The sequence below is a fragment of the Aspergillus costaricaensis genome (genome assembly GCF_003184835.1).
Source record: "Aspergillus costaricaensis CBS 115574 unplaced genomic scaffold BO79scaffold_62, whole genome shotgun sequence".
Lineage (NCBI taxonomy): Eukaryota > Fungi > Ascomycota > Eurotiomycetes > Eurotiales > Aspergillaceae > Aspergillus > Aspergillus costaricensis.
Window position 1 is genome coordinate 24,448 of NW_020291862.1, and position 16,697 is coordinate 41,144.

Below are 16,697 nucleotides of genomic sequence, written 5' to 3' on the forward strand. Positions count from 1 at the left end.
CAGAGCTAACCAACCTTACTTACTTTGTGATAATAGTAGGAATCAAATTACCCCGTGGGGAAGAGGGGATCCAGAATGAATTAAGGCAGGTGGAGTAGCAATGCTTGTTTCGTGGGTGCTTGGGCCCTTCCCAGTAGACACTGAGGATGGATACAATGTATTTCAAGCTTCTTTGGTAACAATGTTCCTATGTTCCTTCTCCGAAGTCCATGTTAACTTTGGAGATAGAGTAAAAACCATACTTTGAGTTGTGCCTTCTAGACTGTTTTGTTCCAGTGGTTACAGAGAGAAAGAGAGAGACAAAGTGAAAAGAAGCGGCGGTGACCCGACAGCTGAGTCAGCCGGGAGATCATCACGTGGGGGGCACGAGGGTGGGGGAAGCAAAGCCCAAAGGGGAAATCGGGCTGACGGCGAACATTGGAGTTTCGCCATTCTGTGTCAGTCCAACGACATTCTCTGCTATGCGCCATCTCTTGCGGCCACGGGCTTAGTTTCTGAAGCTTCTGCCCTATCGATTCTCATCGGGCTCCTCGGATAGCTCCACTGCCCAAAAAAAAAGAGCTGCAGCAAGTAGATACAGACAGACGTCGTGTCTGGTCTTCCCCACCCTTCGGCTCTTGCCCTCAGTCCCCAATTCCCGGGCCTGACCGGTACTACGCGTTTGCCGGGCCAGGCCAAATCATGAGATAATGGGGGAGGAGGGTAACCCCGACCCCGGAACTACCTCTAATACATCAGATATTAAGTTTCAGAATGTGAATGTGGCCGCTGCCTCAAGTCCTGCGCCTGCTCGTCGTCATTCTAATGATCACAACAATCATCATGCAGAAGACCGCTTGGCTCCTTCGAGAGGCCGGCCTGCCAGACCCGCTCAGCAGTCCGGCTCCAGGAACTTCGAGTTTGTCCTAGTCACGGATCATGAGTCCAAGCGCCAGGTCCGCCGCCATGCCATGCGCCAGTACATGCATCAGCGGCGCTTGGACAGCATCGCGCGACTGGGGACAGCTCGTATACCTGGCGGTGGTTGGACCCCCCGCTCTCCATCTGACTCCCAGGTACCCGAGACCTCCTCGTCGCTGGCGGAGGAAATCCAAGATGATCCTGCTATCAAATCCGAGAAGGGTTCGCCGAGTAGCGAAGAGGACCATTCACCACCTGAAAAGGCAAAGGGACCTTCGCGATTGCTCATCCCTAAATTACACAAGGTCAAACGTGAGGAGGGAGTGCCTCATTCCTCACTGGCTGTTCAGAAGCCTACACCTAAGGCCTTAGACCCCCTCGTTACTCCTGGAGAGGGTTCAGTTCGAGACCCGTTTAGCTGCTATCCAATTCCGGTTAGCCATGCAGATCATGAATTGATCCAACATTGTACGTTGTATTGCGCCGCAGATGTCATCTTTAAACCTAAGACGTTGCATGCGCACTTCAAACCCCTGCATATTGCTTTACTTCCCGACTGGAGCTTACACGTATGTTAGTTGTGGTCACGTACCCATCTATGATGTATAAGTTTGCCGACTCAATCGCGAACAACCCCATGATGGAGATATTTCGGCAATTTGCTTTGCACGATGGCCTGCCGTTCCAGGCCATGCTCGCCATTGCTTCGAAGCACCGTGCAGGTGTCGAAGGGAAAACCGAGTCTGTCCAAAGCTTGACCCATAAGATGCGAGCCTTGCGGTTGATGAACGAGCGCATTCAAGCAGACTCCACTGGGCAGTATGACGGAACTATCTACGCTGTTGCCACAATGGCTGTCATCGAGGTACTGTGGCTCGTTACGTTTCATTGTATACGGTTTAAGCTGACACCTTGGAGAAATGGTCCAAGGATGCATCCATAGAACGGATGCATTTCAGAGGATTGGCATCGATGATCAGAAGTCGCGGAGGAATGCACGGCATGCGGATCTCTAGCCCCTTCCTGGAGAAGGTGCTGTATTGGTAAGTTTGTGTGGCTGTCTGTATCAAAGGATATTTGTTAACAATTTCCAGGGTGGATTTCAGTTGCGCCTCAAAGGCCATTGTCAGCACTTCTCTTCCCTGGACCGGTGCTGTCTCGGCTACTCCTCCTCTCGACTTCCTGGACCCGACAATCCACCTTGCAGTGCCCCATGATTCGACTACAGCAGAAGACTCGGAGAGCCTCTGTGAAACCTTTCGCGCCTGCGAAGACTTTTTACGATTCTTCCGTCATCTCCGCGAACTAGAACGCTGTGCCCTAGATGCTCCTTATACTCTCATACCCGATGCCCCGCCTAAGCGCATCAACTATTTCACACCCGGCACGCAGCTCTACGCGATTCTAACGATGCTCCCTGACTACGATCATGGAATTCGAGATATTCGCTTCATCGACGAATACACCTGCATGGCCTGTCTCTTTTTCCTGGCCATCGCTCTTCACGACTGCTACCTAAACTCAACCTCCCTCGACCCCTACATGGAATGGCTAAGCATGGAAATCAGAAACATGAACCCATTCACCAACCCCAGCATTACATCCGTCCTCTGGCTCTTCCTCAACAACGGCGGCTACCCGCCAACTCACCGCGGCGATACTGGCGCCCGGTGCTGGATCGTTTCCCGCATGGTCCGAGTCGCCAAGCGCCTCGAATGGAAACGTCACGGCACAATTTGGGACCGTCTCCGCCAAGTCCTCATCGACTTCATTGTCACTCAACAAGATTGCGCACTCGGGTGTGACCAAATCGACGCCGATACTCTGGCCGCCCGCCAACGCAAACGTCTCCTTCATGTCCAGGAAGACGCCTCTCCTTCTTCATCCTTATCTTCACCAGACTACTTCTGGAACGAGGCCCAGATGCGTGAAGATATCCTCAACTTTAGTTTATCCTCCATTACCACAGATGTGGGTGACGATACTACAAATATACCTGTTTTTACCTGAGTAATCTTTCTATCTTCTCTTTCCTTTCGCCAGTCCTTATACCTTACGGCGTATATGTATGTTGTTTTACTCACACCGCATCAACTTCATTCAGTTATTACTGGGCGTTGATTTCACGAGAGAGGGAAACCGGGATACTTACTACCGGATGGGTCTGGAATGGCGCAAACGGGGAACCATGGACAGACTGGCTTAACGCTTTTAACGAGACAAAGACGACAGATGAATGAATGAATGACTGGGAATAATGAAGACGGATGGTGTTTTGGGCGTTTCACACGGCAATTTGAAAGTGGAATGAAATGATGGGATGGGATGGGATTGGACTGGGTATATGTTTTTTCACCTATTGACTACGGCGTATCGTGCCGAGCTAAGCTGGTTATACAAGGCCTTTTCAACAGGGCTGGACCTCTATTCTTTTTTGGATGGTGAGTGGGTAGTAATGAGGGGTAGATTGTGAGGAAGACTTTTTAATCTAATTCATTTAGTAGTTGATTGCAAATCTTTGATGTCAAATGTAGTGCAGGGAGGGGATGACAGAATAGATCAAGTTCCCAAATGCGCTTCAATGTTACCAGTATCATGTAAGATGATGCAGTTGTGTCACTTTGTACGATGCAATCGTAAAGTATCTATCTCTCGCTGAGGCTATCATACACAGCATAAAAATTGAAAAAGTGGAAAAATAACAATAAAACCATCAACCAGTGGGTATTTGTATTACGTCCCTAAACCACAAGAGAAAAACAAGAACTTTCTCGACAAGTAAAATAAATGGAAGGGGGCATCAAGGCAAACAAAGCATGCAATCGGCCAGCAACATCATCATCATCTAGATAAATAAATTGAGCAAGATTGGCAATGACAAGCAGCAGCATAGAGCATAGTATAAGACAACATAATGATCATCGTGCACGCCGTTATTGACAGATCAGGTGGGGTGTGATGTGTGAGGTGGGGTAAAGTTCGATGCAAAGTAAAAATGGGATTAGAAAAGGGAGAAAAATACACAATCACTACCAATCAAGATCAATGGTATCAAACGTAAAGACGAGATGAGCACCTGCTGAAAATTGAAAACATATAGAACGGATAGGCTTGGTAGAACTTTTTTTCCCAATGCGAACTGAACTGTACTTCTTTGCTGGTTCGTTTCACGTGTTTCTAGCTGGTAATGTCTTGATGATCATCGACATCAGCATCTCAGCGTGTCCGTATCCACATCCATGATATCATTAGTAAAAGAAAAAAACGCAAAGTCAAAGACGTTAAAGTGTGTCTAGGTCGGTTTATCGCATCCGATCCGGCCGAGTAACGCTTTATGATCGCTCTGGTCGCCAAGACGAACACGGCCGCGTCCGCGAGGCCGTACATTCGAAGACCCATTGGCACGGCGCCAGTCCGCACTAGAGCCATCGGTCGGGACAGCTGTGCCATTGGGGCCATCCTTACCCGAAACATCTTCTTCCTCCTCTTCGTCGTCGCTGCGAGGCTCCTCGGCATTTCCAGTGCGGAGGACTCCGACGGCGACTCGGATGACCATGGTGAACCAGATAAGCGAGAGGGCCTGCAGCGCCAAAAGGCAGGAAAGGAAGATCCATTTGACGGTGCGGTTCATGCAAATTGGGCCGCTGATGTCCTGGAAGGGATAAAGCAGGTATCGCCAGCGGTTGGGGTATGCGTCGGTGGAAGTCATTTCCGAAGTGGTACCGGAGTAGCAGCCGTACGCCATCCTGGCCGGGACGTCCTTGTAGATGGACCAGCACAGTTGCGGGTAGTAGATATGGCGCGTGATGAGCCATGTAACCATGAACACACCAAAAGCGACATTGCAGCTGGTCTCGTACTTCAAGTATTTCAGGATTTTGGCCGCCTGGTATTCGAATTAGCTCACGTCTTCATACCTGGAGTCAGATTCCTACACACCGGTAACAAGAGGTCCACAATGTCCATGAGCGATAGTACCACGTTGGATACATTGTAAAAGCCGTAAATATAAGCCGATCCGAAGAGTGTGATGGTGATGACATGGTGAGTCAACATTTGATAGTGGTCTTTCCGGCGCTCCTCAATGTTGATAACTAGAAGCATCTGCACCCAGAAAGCCAATTGCACCAGAAGGTACCATTTCATCAAACCCGACACATTGCGTGCCGGCCACTGATCCCAAATGGCGCTGAAGTCGCCCCAGTAGTATGAGTTGGACCAAATGTACTGTATCCCCACGGTCAGCACGCCCGATCATATAAGCGCAATGTCAAGTACGAACCATGCCAAGGGACCAGAAGAACCCATAGTATAGGCAGAGCCAGCCTTGCTCAGCCAGACGGACCGAGGCCTTCCGTTTCAATCCGCAGCGTTGCGCCAGTGGCTGGAGCATCCAGTCGATAACAATTGCCCGGATAGCGATGAACGCAATCGCGGAGCTGGCAATAAAGTAGATGTCGTCCCATCCTTGCACATAATCTCCGGTGGCGGGCTGGTAGTACGACAGCTGGAAGAACGGGGTGGTGTAGGGATTCAAGGAAGGGTAGAGGTGGTGAACGGCGAGTAGCATGGAAAGAATGGTCAACGAAATACCTATATACGGAAAAGTTCTGGTTAGCGCACAGAGTTCGCATGGAATTGGTCGTTTGTTTTGCTAAACATTGACGGGACAAAACATTGAATTATTATCGGAAGCTGCATGATTGGTTCATACCGATCTGGTTGGCCAGCATCCATTCCCGGAACGTGGTTTCTTTGGCGGCAGGGCGGTGATGTCCGCTGGAGGTGGAAATGCGGGCATTGAGCTCCGAGGCCGACTGCGAAGCCGGCAACGATGCGTCTCTGGCCATGACGAGACACGCAATTTACGGAAGGGGTCGGGAATCCAGACCCAAACAGCAGTAGCGACTGAACCCGCGAAAAAGAGGGTGGTGACCAATTGAGGGGAAAGAAGTCTCCGAGAGGGAGGAGCGAAGGAGAAAAAGCAAGGAGCTCGAAAGGCGACCGTCAAGCTGGCCGAAAGAAAGAGAGAGAGAGGGAAGGGAGCGAGAGCGATGGGGATCGAAGGAGGTACGTCGCGGGTCTAGCGAGAGCGGGCGAAAGTGGTTCCCGCCCACGGCTTGGATTGGGAGTGAGTGAGTGAGTGGCAGCAGTGGGCTGGCCGCAGCTGCTGTTCCCTTTTTTTTTCTGTTGAGACCGACAACCTGGGCTGAGACTCGTCGAAAAGACTGGAGACGATTTTGAGAGACAGAAGCACCACCCGCGGTTCCACGGCGGGTACCTGGGATTGATTAATCGGTAGGCTTTTTGGGGGGAAGTGGAAGATGATTCCCTGTTGGGGGGAACGGGGCTCAGCACGGCACACACCCTTGGTAAATGAAGAGTATAGTTAATACAGCTGAAGTCTGTCTGTCTGTCTCCCGGGCCGAGCCTGCGACGGATATAGGGACTTGTTGAAGTAGTAAACAAACAAAGCAGTTGTCCACCAAAACCTCACACAGAAGTTGAGAAGGTCAAAAAAAAAAATTGCTCAATGCCCGGATTGCTTGTCTGGAGAGAAAGTTGGAACAGGCGAGGGGGGAAAGGGCAGCGAGGAAGAGAGTGACGATCTCAAGAAAGGGAAAAATAAATAATATATACAAATTACGATGAGGGGAAGGTATTGACTGTATCACGTCTGTTTCAAGGCTTTTCGGCCCACTCGCCGTTACGTACGCGGTGTTTCTTGGCCTTTAAGTTTACCCAGTGACTTTTTCTGGGGACATCCACAGCTGGTACTTGGATGGTACTTACACCACCGCTGACGCCGCCCGATAATCCCAAGTATCCCACTGGTCGCTCTGGTTGGGACATCCAGTCTCACCGCCCATGCTTTCCTTTCCTAACTTTCATGCATGCATGACTGTGACGTACCATGGTAAAGTAAAACAGTAAAATAAATGCAAATTGGAAACTTTAGATAGATAATAGATTATCTAACTACATAATATTAGAGTTATCAAAGTAACTTGAAGGTAAATTAATACCGAGTACTACATAGTAGTAAGTGTAACTTGGGACTAGTAAGGTGTCTCAAAGAAACAAGGTTACTTGACTAGACTCTCCCCCAATCGCCGGTTGTCCTCCTCTCACCTGCTCCTCCCAAAGGCTCTCCCGCTTCCTCTTCTTTTGCGACTCAGAAAGCGATCGCCCGGTCTTCTGATCATCGGGATCCAATCACCGAATGAAGGATCCTTCGCCTAACTTGAACGAACCTTTCTCATTGCATTAGTCTGGATTTTTGCGGAGAAGCAGCACTAGTCTACAATTCTTGATAAGCGTGTTCTATCATCATCAATCACCATCTTCTTCCTTCTTCATGCTCGCCTATCGTTAACTTCGTAGCTAGTCTGCCGTCTATCTACTCAGAGTTATCTATCCCGTATCACAGACCCGCTGATCATATTATATAAGTACAGAGTTCAGGCCTCATTTTCCACCGGATGGAGGCGCACGATTATGCTGCATGTGTGCCTTAACCAGATGACCAGCAGCCAGCGCGGCGCAGAGCGACAACTCCGCAGCTAAAGTAGCTGCCGCGATGATGCGAGCGAGCTGCCGAGCATTCGCTCCCGGTTCGGTGGGATGCGATCCTCGGATTCCAAGACTGTCGAGCATGGCGCTCTGAGGTTCCAGGATGGTGCCACCTCCTAGTGTACCAACTTCAATAGAAGGCATCGAAACCGAGATCTGCAGCGAGCCGTGAAGACTGGAAACGATTAGAGTCATTTTCGCATATGGGCTAAGTTGGACTTACTTCTTCATGATGGTGATACAGTTGGCACTCTCTGTAACCTGTGCCGGATCTTGCCCCGTCGCGATAAAGATCGCTGCTACCATGTTAGCAGCATGTGCGTTGAATCCTCCTATAGACCCAGCCATGGCCGATCCGATCATGTTCTTAGCTACAAAGAGCTCGACCATGGAGTCAACATCGGACTTCAACACGCTCTTCACAACATCTCCTGGAATAACGGCTTCTGCAACAACGCTCTTTCCACGTCCTTCAATCCAGTTGATCGCTGCTGGCTTCTTGTCGGCACAGAAGTTACCACTCAGTGTTATGATCTTCATGTCTTCAAATCCGGCAGACTTCATCACTTCTAGGGCGTACTCAACGCCCTTGGAGATCATGTTCATTCCCATAGCATCGCCGGTAGTAGATTTGAAACGGATGTAAAGGTTAGTGCCTGCAATCGCAGTGGTCATGGATTGGAGCCGCCCGAAGCGAGTAGTCGAATTGAAGGCCTTTTGCATCGTCGTCTGACCTTCCTCGGAGTCAAGCCAAATCTTAGCAGCACCCGCGCGATCCAGGGTTGGAAAGCTAACACAGGGACCCCTGGTCATTCCATCCGCTGTTAACATGGTTACAGCACCGCCGCCAGCATTGATGGCCTTGCTTCCTCTACTCGCGCTCGCGACAAGGACACCTTCAGTAGTCGCCATAGGAATGAAGTAGCTCCTTCCATCAATGACCAAGGGCCCGGCAAAGCCAACGGGGACTGGCATGTAGCCTACAACATTCTCACAGCATGCACCGAACACCCGAGACCAGTTATAGTTCTCATACGGGAGCTTTGAGTGTTCCAGAGCATTGGTGATATCTGCCGTGGCCTTGGTGCGGGAAATGACAGCGCGGCGAACCTTAACAGCGCGGGTAAAGTCTTTCAGGGTCTTCTCCAAGGCATAGCCGGAGATTTTTCCGCGCAGTGAAAGCTCCACAACCTCCTCATCGGTTAACTCATGGGCGCGTTTCTCTGCAAGCATCATTTCTATTTCCTCTGGAGTACGCTTGATCGCCAATTCTCCCCCGGCTGCCGGGCCAGTTGGAACAACAGCTCGTTGGCACTCGCATGGTACATTGCGAGACTCCACATTGACTGGCTTCTCTGCCTCGGTGGAATGCTTTGGAGTATTCTTAACGCCCTGTCTAGCTGCACTGAAGAGGTGGCTGTTGAGGACAACACTCAGCACCAGGGCGGCAATCACCCACTTACAAAAGACCGGATCATCCAGGCTCTTGAGCAAGCCACCAACAACACGACCGCCAATACCGTATCCATCAAGGTTGAAAGCCATGTCTTCATTGTCGTCGGGAGACCCCATTCCAGGAAGGCCGTAGTGCAACTCATACTTGACCGGGGCAAGGACCGTGACAATTGTATCTCGGCCGCTCGACCTGGCCTTGTCAAGGATCACGTCGAGCCCATGGGAGGCTACCTTGAAGGGATCCACTGGTGGAGACATGCCCATACCACCCAGTCCGCGAGCCAAATCCTTAACTGAGTGTGTGTTGCGGAAAGGAACCATACACATGCTGGCGATGTTGACAAGGAGAAAACCGCCTACCATAAGGACCTTGAACCGAGGAACATGCGCACTCTTGCCGAAAAGCGTCGTTTCAGGCTTGCTCGGGCTGCTCCTAGCCACATCCTCGGCCGTTTGGGAGCTGATACCGTCGTCTTCCAGCGCCTTACGCATATCGGTGTACCCCTTGATCTGGTTGACTTCGAGCTCGATGCAGACGATTGCCGTGTAGAATGTGAACAGAAGGATGGCGTCAAAGAACAAAGTCCATGCTGCTAAGAAGCAGAACTGCTGTAGCCCTCCCTGCACCCCAGACAAAGCTCCCAATATAAGAATCCCGATCTCTATCACATATTCCTTAGCGATCTCTGATCCCTTGTCAGTGATGACAGACTCGATAGCGGACTGTGTGTTAACCGAGGGGCTGCGGCGATTTATGGCATGCTTTAGTATAGCCCGTGTTAGACCAATATACCTTTCAAAACCGACAATGACCACCAGAAACGGCAAGCCTTCAGAGAGGAGAACCATGTTGACGGGGACTCCAAGCTCCACAGTGACGAAAAGTCCAAGCACGAAGGCAAATGTGGATGAGAACAAGACACTCGTGGCAAGCCAGAATTTAGAGCCCATGCGATACATGGAAAAAAACAGCGATGCAAATGTCATATGCATGAAGATATACCCCAGTAGCATAATAGCGATATCCGCTGTTTGGGTATTCCTAAGGAGGTCCACGAAGCTGACCCAGGCATCTTTTGCTCGGTCTGCCAGACTGTTCTGCGCTTGTGCTCGTGCATTCTTCATTATCCACTGTCCTGGGCTGCTGTTCGGTACCTCCTGGACCATTGCCAGGAAGTCGGATGCTTGGCTGTAAGGGAGGGAGAAAGCATGAACGTGTTCCTTGGAGTTGGTGCTGAATGATTTGGATGTCGAGGGCAAAGGCGTGACAGAGAGGTTGCTCGGCAATTGGAGCAGGGGCGTGGCCGGGGACTCGTGGAAGGTGTCTGTCCTCTCCGGGAATATCAAAGTCAGAAGCGCGGTATGGTCGACATCACTGGAAAAAGGAGCGTTTGGAACCTCCGCCTGCCAGTTCCAGTCGGACTGAGGGCCCGCATAGAGTCGTCTACTGCCGGCAGTGAGTGATGACCAGTCTGCCTTTGCCACAGACTCAGTCTTGTCGAATATACTGTCTTCCAACAGACTGCTATATAAGGAGCTAACCAGCAAGGCGACAGCAGCCACTGTGTGTATAGGATGCGCCGATGCAAGCCGGGAGAGGGAGAGCAATCCAGGTGTGATCTTCTCCTTGAACCATGACGGAGTCGTCTGAGACGACACCGGCTGGTCCACCTGGGAGCGCGAGGATATAAGTGAGCCAGCCATCCTCTGCAACAACAGAAGAGGGTGTCTTGAGTCTCACGTATCAGCACTCACTCAGAAGAAGGGAATTGAGTAGTTGAAGTAGAATGAATCAATTGACTGCCCCCCGAAATTAGGGGAATAAGATTAGGGGTATAAGGCACAGATCATCAAAATTCGGCCGAGCAAAACTGACCGACAGAAGCAAGCATAGAATGAGCGCGTTCGTTCTCTCGCTCGCTCGGCCGATGAGTTAAAACTAAAATCTCACCCGTTTGGAGCAACAACAACAACAATGAAAACCTACTTACACAGTAGCCTAGCTGATCATCCTACTAGTCCACTTGCTTAGCTGTTAGTGAGTTAGTTACCCTTTGACCGAGTAGATACTAGCCCGTCTCCGCAATCGCCGACATGACTGGTCCATGCTTTTGTGGCACTCCCGTTATGGAGTGGATTATGGAGTACTACGGGTGTGGCAGTGCATTCATCCATCATCCATCTGAAGCGGAAAAAATGTTGCCTAAAGTATTCCAAACCAAGGTTAGACCGGTAGAAGTTATGTCTCGCTTTTTTGTGGACCGATCTCGACTAGTTACTAAGTTAGATATGTCTGTCCGTCCGCGCGCCCCGAGAATCACCGCTAGTTCGATGCTTTGTGTAGCTTAGCTTAGCTCGTCATTAGTGTAGTAGTTGTTCCGGGATCGGGGGGGAAGGCTGAGCTGGGCTGGGTAGTTAGATGGGTGGTTATGCGTCAGCCTAAATGTTAACTAAATGGTTAGTTACTTAGCTTGATAGCTAGTCAATTGTTAGCTAATTGGCTGCTGGCAGCCTGGCTGGGATTGGCCGTTTCGGGGGTTAGCTTGGACGTTGTTGTTTAGACTATATTGATGTACTACTCGGAGAATGGTGCTGTTTTCGGGGCTGGGTATCTAGTATGGAGTGGCTATTGTTTGCTGTGTTTGTGTGGTATGCTGTGACTCTGCTGTTTTGGTAGTATATGGATGTGGGTGTGGTCACGTCTCAACGCTCAAGCAACTAATGACAGGAGTAAATGGGTAGATAGATAGATAGATAGATAGATATCTACATGCTAAGCTTCTCAAACATACATACAATATACATAACTCACAACACACAACTACACTTTAATCTACTCTATCAATTCCCCTCTAACCCAGCCGTAACACCATTAACATACTCCGCCGCATCCATCCCTAACCTCGCCAAATCTACACCCCCCTGCCCGGCCATTGCCCGAGACATTGCGCGGACAACTTCCTCCTCCTCCCAAATCGACGTAGGCGGCACAGCACCCTCCTCATCACCATTCTCTCCCCCGCCTACAACCGTACCCGCCTTCATGGCCGGATTATCCACATTCATCGCGACCACCGTGCGCCAATACGCCTCATCCCGATCCCTAAGCATCTTATCCCTGACGACCGCATTCCTCGCCACACTAACAGCATGCAACTTCGATGTGGATCCCGAAAGCGCCCCCAACGACGCAGACACAACCTGATCGACCTGTTCTGCCTGCGACGGCGGAGTGAAGAAGAATCTCCGTGTAGCGGAGAGCCAGATTAGCAGGGCGCATACCCCGTCAAAGATGGCGAATAGCAGCGGACGCAAAAGTCCGATCTGGTAGTATGAGCTAGATGGGACTGCTACGCCTGCGCGCACAGCCGCGGACGCGTACGCCATCGGGTCGTAGGACATGACCACGTAGATGTCTAGGAGAGTGAATGCAATGCCCATGATGGAGAACTCCTTGCGCCATTTACTTGCGTCGGAGCCGGCGAAGGTCGAGGAAGTTATGAGGCCGATTGTGGCCATGTGGAAGAGGTGAGGGAGGAGGACGTTGAAGGGGAGGTGGTAGATGGCGTAGGTGGTCAGGTTGTCGAGGGAGCAGAAGGCGCAGTTGGTTAGGGTTTCCGGGCCGAAGCGGAGGTATACCTTGCGGGCGAGGGTAGAGGTGAGTTTGGACTTGAGGAGAGTGTCGGATGGAGTGAGGGATTCATCGGGGCGGAGACGCGCGAGGCGCGAGAAGATGATGTCGGTTGATGTGGTGAGGCGGGAGTTGGTGAGGGTGAAGATGCTGGGACTGGGCGCGTGCGGGTTGAAGGGCAGGCTGAGGCAGAAGAAGAGGGTGATGGTGAGGAAGAGGACGTTCAAGGCTCGACTGGCATCTTGGGGAAGAGGACGTGGTGGTGGGCGGCTGGAGAGGGCGACGCGGAGGGTGCGGTAGTAGTTGATGGCTCGGGGGATGATGATGGGCGCGAAGAAGATGAGGACGGATTTGATCCTGGGGAGGTGTAGAGGTTAGTGGTGAGTCGGGATGGGAGGGGCTGGTAGAATGAGTGCGTACGTTGAGAATGAGATCGTTATTTCACCCATCTTTGCGGAGAAAGGCGATGGCGCATTGCAGTTCAATGGTAATGGGATATCCAGATTCAGGACGGTACAAGAAGCGGAAGTTGGCCTCAAGCGGGCTTATCTTATCGCCGGTGGGCGCTAAAGCATGTTTTCCTACTGGTCAGGCACGCGGATCAGGGACACTGCTCAACACAATAAACTTCCGATCTGGTTTTACGGCGCATGGAGCAGATCGTCGACTCAGATTTAAAATAGGATTTGAATTCAATCAATGATTTGTGGTAAAATGAAACATGATTAAACGATTGATATTGCAAGTAGAAATGCAAACCCCAAAAATCAAAACGTCTGCTCTGATCTGGAGTAACCGATCTAAGTCTATACAACAAACGTAGAAAAGGATCCTTTGTAAACAGAAGCAGATAGTTAATTGTGTTCTTTTCTAGAGCTATCTAACAGAAAACAGTAGAAGCATCTTTGTTATATCTTAATTAGAAAGATACATACACTGCAGTCTGCTGCTTCGCATAAGTTATTATCCTCAACGGATAACAATAATAATAAGTATTTAAACGCGAGTAGAAAAATATAATAAGTAAAATATATTATAAGCAGGTAACAAAGCATAAATAAATAAAAGTATTATTATAAGTGAGTAGCAAAGCGTAAATAAGTAAGAAAATATATAAGATATATATAATAAATAAGAAAACATGTAAGATATATATATATAAGAAAAGTGATAAGGATAAAGATTCAGCTTTATTTAACAGTATATAAAGCATCTTGGATAATTTTCTTGCTGATAGTATTATCTAGATATAATATTATAGCTTCTCTAACTATTTTTTTTATAATTAAAAACAGATTTAAGTCTTAGAGTTTATTCCTGAAATATACCAAATATATAATAAGATTATTTATTTACTATTATATATTTATTATATTTTAGATTATTTTAAGAACAGGACAGGTCCAGGCAATATTAGTATTATTTATAATTATTAAAAAGTTAAAGTTAATTATCCCGGAAGAGCCCATAACTAGTTTATAAAAATTATATAAAATCTTATCAGCTATAAAAATTATTTTATTTCTTAAATTAACTAGTATAATATTAACCAGAAAGTTAATAATTATAGAATACTTTATCTTGATAAAGAAATTTATAATTATATTTAGAATATAAAAGTAGCTCTATTTAGTCTAATTAATATTATAAATATTTATTAGTTATTTAGTAAGAGTGCCAGTATTAATTATAATTATTTTATATATAATTATCTATTTTATAGAATATTTATAATTAATAATCTAATTCTTATTTTTACACGCAAGATCTTTATCTAATATATAATAACTGTTAATAATAAGAAAATAATAAATATTTTTTTTTTAATTATACTGTTAGATCTTGTAGAATATAATTAATTTATAATTTTTTTTTTTAATAAAATTAACTGTTTAATACTGGCTATAAATAAAAATAATAATAATAATATTATTATATAAAATAATATAAATCTATATATTTATAAAATAAATATATATTAATAGTTTAATGTTATAATTAAGATTAATATTTACTGGCCAGTATACTTATAGCTTTAATTATTATTTAATAATAAATAAATCTGATTTTTCTTTATTAAATAAGATATTTAGAGCAGACAGTATTTTATAATATTAAATTAATAAATTATAAAAATTAATACTAATAATTTTTATAAATTTCTTGTTAATATTAGTTATTTTATAATATAAGATTCTTATTATATTATTCTTATTATCACTGTTAGAGGGGTCATTAGAAAATAATATATTATAAATAGAAAAGATATTATTTTACTTAAAAAAAATAGATTAAAATAAAGATTTAAAAAGGAATTAAAGATAGAAGAGATTAAAATAATATAAAAAAAAAATAAAATAATAAAAGAAAATAAGATTACAGTTAAGATAAGGTAAAAGTTGAGATAAAATAAGAGTTAAAATAAGATAAAGACTTATAATAAATTATATAGTATATTAAATTCCAGTAGAATTAATTAATTAATTAGTAAGTAGAGAAATAAGTAAAAAAAAATAAATAAAATTAATAAAAAGAAAATAAGTAAAATTAGAAAATAATAAATAAATATAAAAATAAATATAGATATAACAGCTTTTTATATATAATAAAGTATTTATTATTATTATTAATTTTTCTAGTATATCTTCAATATCTCAGGAATATTTTTTTATATATTATTTAATAATTTCCAGATCTATTTTCTATTTTTCTATTATAATAATATCTTATTAATCTTGATTTATAAGATATAATTAATTTTATATTTTTTATAATTATTAATTATAATTAACAGGATTAAGATAATATCTGGCCTCAGTTATTTAAAGTTATTTTTATAAATTTATTTAAAATAAATAATACTAATAACTGGATAAATAATCTAATCTTATAATAAATATAATTTATATATTAATTAATTTATTTATTAAATAATATTAAATAGACTTTATTTAATAGAAAACAGTTTAGTTAAATTTAGTAATATATATTTAATTTTTATTTTTTAGATAACCTTCAGCTATATCTTATTTTTAAATTTAATTAATTTATAATATTTATTAAAGATATTGGTTATACAGATTTATATAAAAAATAAGATATCTAATATTACCTGGTAAATAATATTATAATTTTTAATAAAAAATATAGCTTGATTATCAGGAAATCTGAGTAAGTATAATATAAGATATAATTAGAACTTATATAAAATTTTAAAAGAGAAAATATTAATTATATTAAATAAAAGTATATTAATATTAAGTTATATTTTATTTAAATATTATTTTTAAGATAATTTATATTATCCTATTATAAAATAATATAATATAATAATAATTATCTAGTTTATCTTTTCTGCCTGGCCATCTGTATTAAAATAATATATAATTATTAAATAATATTAAATATATATTATTTCTATTAACTTATATTATTAATTACTTATAAATTTACTATTATAATCAGAAATAATTATAATAGATAAATCCTATTTATAAATAATTTTATTTTAAATAATTATAATCTAGTATAATATATCTTAATCTTTTTATTTTAGTAGTAAATAAATAATATATATAAGCTTATTTATAATTATAAATATAATATTAAAATTATTATTCTTAAATAAGCTAATTATAAAATTTATAATAATAATATAAAATAATTAACTAGATATTTCTATAAGCTGTATCTAGTTATAAAACTTATAATTATTATATATATTTTAAATATATATAAAATACTATAGTATATAATACTGGAGATCTTTTTTAATATATAATATAAAAAATTTTTTATAAAATAGTATATATAATTTATTTATACTGGGATAACTATATTTATTATAATATATAATAAATATTTTTTTATTTAATATATATAGTATATAAGGGCGTAGCAGGTCATATTATATATTAAAAAATATATTATTATATAATTTAAAATTATAATATATTAATATTTTTAATATATTAGACTTAAAATTAAGTTAGTTAAAAATCTTTATAAAGATATAGTCAGAGATAATATATTTATATAATTTTTATTAAAAATTAAGATTAAATCTGAGATATTTAATAATAATATATAGATTAATATTTTAGATTAAATAATAAAAAGCCTATATAATATCCAGAAA

The 16,697-nt window shown here is 43.5% G+C and overlaps 4 protein-coding genes across 4 annotated transcripts; 1 reads left to right on the top strand and 3 right to left on the bottom strand.

Annotated features, from left to right (window-relative positions):
* Positions 1–689: 689 nt before the first annotated feature.
* Positions 690–3,020, top strand: BO79DRAFT_183621 (uncharacterized protein; the record flags this gene model as incomplete). Its single annotated transcript, XM_025680280.1, has 4 exons — positions 690–1,368; positions 1,479–1,765; positions 1,819–1,943; positions 1,995–3,020. 4 exons carry the CDS (start codon positions 690–692, stop codon positions 2,908–2,910), a joined length of 2,007 nt encoding a protein of 668 aa, XP_025533982.1. The 3' UTR covers positions 2,911–3,020.
* Positions 3,021–3,897: 877 nt separating this feature from the next.
* BO79DRAFT_73148 (putative longevity-assurance protein (LAC1)) lies at positions 3,898–6,071 on the bottom strand. Its single transcript, XM_025689668.1, has 4 exons — positions 5,615–6,071; positions 5,183–5,493; positions 4,840–5,127; positions 3,898–4,786 (listed from the first exon to the last, which is right to left on the bottom strand). The coding sequence occupies exons 1-4, from the start codon at positions 5,748–5,750 to the stop codon at positions 4,193–4,195; spliced, it is 1,329 nt and encodes a 442-aa protein (XP_025533983.1). The 5' UTR covers positions 5,751–6,071; the 3' UTR covers positions 3,898–4,192.
* Positions 6,072–7,109: 1,038 nt separating this feature from the next.
* BO79DRAFT_183630 (3-hydroxy-3-methylglutaryl-coenzyme A reductase) lies at positions 7,110–10,814 on the bottom strand. The gene is made up of 2 exons (XM_025680281.1): positions 7,697–10,814; positions 7,110–7,648 (listed from the first exon to the last, which is right to left on the bottom strand). Exons 1-2 carry the CDS (start codon positions 10,630–10,632, stop codon positions 7,369–7,371), a joined length of 3,216 nt encoding a protein of 1,071 aa, XP_025533984.1. The 5' UTR covers positions 10,633–10,814; the 3' UTR covers positions 7,110–7,368.
* A 955-nt stretch (positions 10,815–11,769) lies between these two features.
* On the bottom strand, positions 11,770–13,008 carry BO79DRAFT_291425 (uncharacterized protein; the record flags this gene model as incomplete). Its single annotated transcript, XM_025688991.1, has 2 exons — positions 11,770–12,916; positions 12,980–13,008. The coding sequence occupies 2 exons, from the start codon at positions 13,006–13,008 to the stop codon at positions 11,770–11,772; spliced, it is 1,176 nt and encodes a 391-aa protein (XP_025533985.1).
* Positions 13,009–16,697: the final 3,689 nt, after the last annotated feature.

Coding starts and splice junctions, on each gene's coding strand:
- BO79DRAFT_73148 (XM_025689668.1), bottom strand. CDS start 5,750: ATGGCCAGAGACGCATCGTTGCCGGCTTCGCAGTCGGCCTCGGAGCTC. Junction 5,494..5,614: donor GATGCTGGCCAACCAGATCG/GTATGAACCAAT, acceptor TTCCGTATATAG/GTATTTCGTTGACCATTCTT. Junction 4,787..4,839: donor TTGTGGACCTCTTGTTACCG/GTGTGTAGGAAT, acceptor TTCGAATACCAG/GCGGCCAAAATCCTGAAATA.
- BO79DRAFT_183630 (XM_025680281.1), bottom strand. CDS start 10,632: ATGGCTGGCTCACTTATATCCTCGCGCTCCCAGGTGGACCAGCCGGTG. Junction 7,649..7,696: donor TGTATCACCATCATGAAGAA/GTAAGTCCAACT, acceptor AATCGTTTCCAG/TCTTCACGGCTCGCTGCAGA.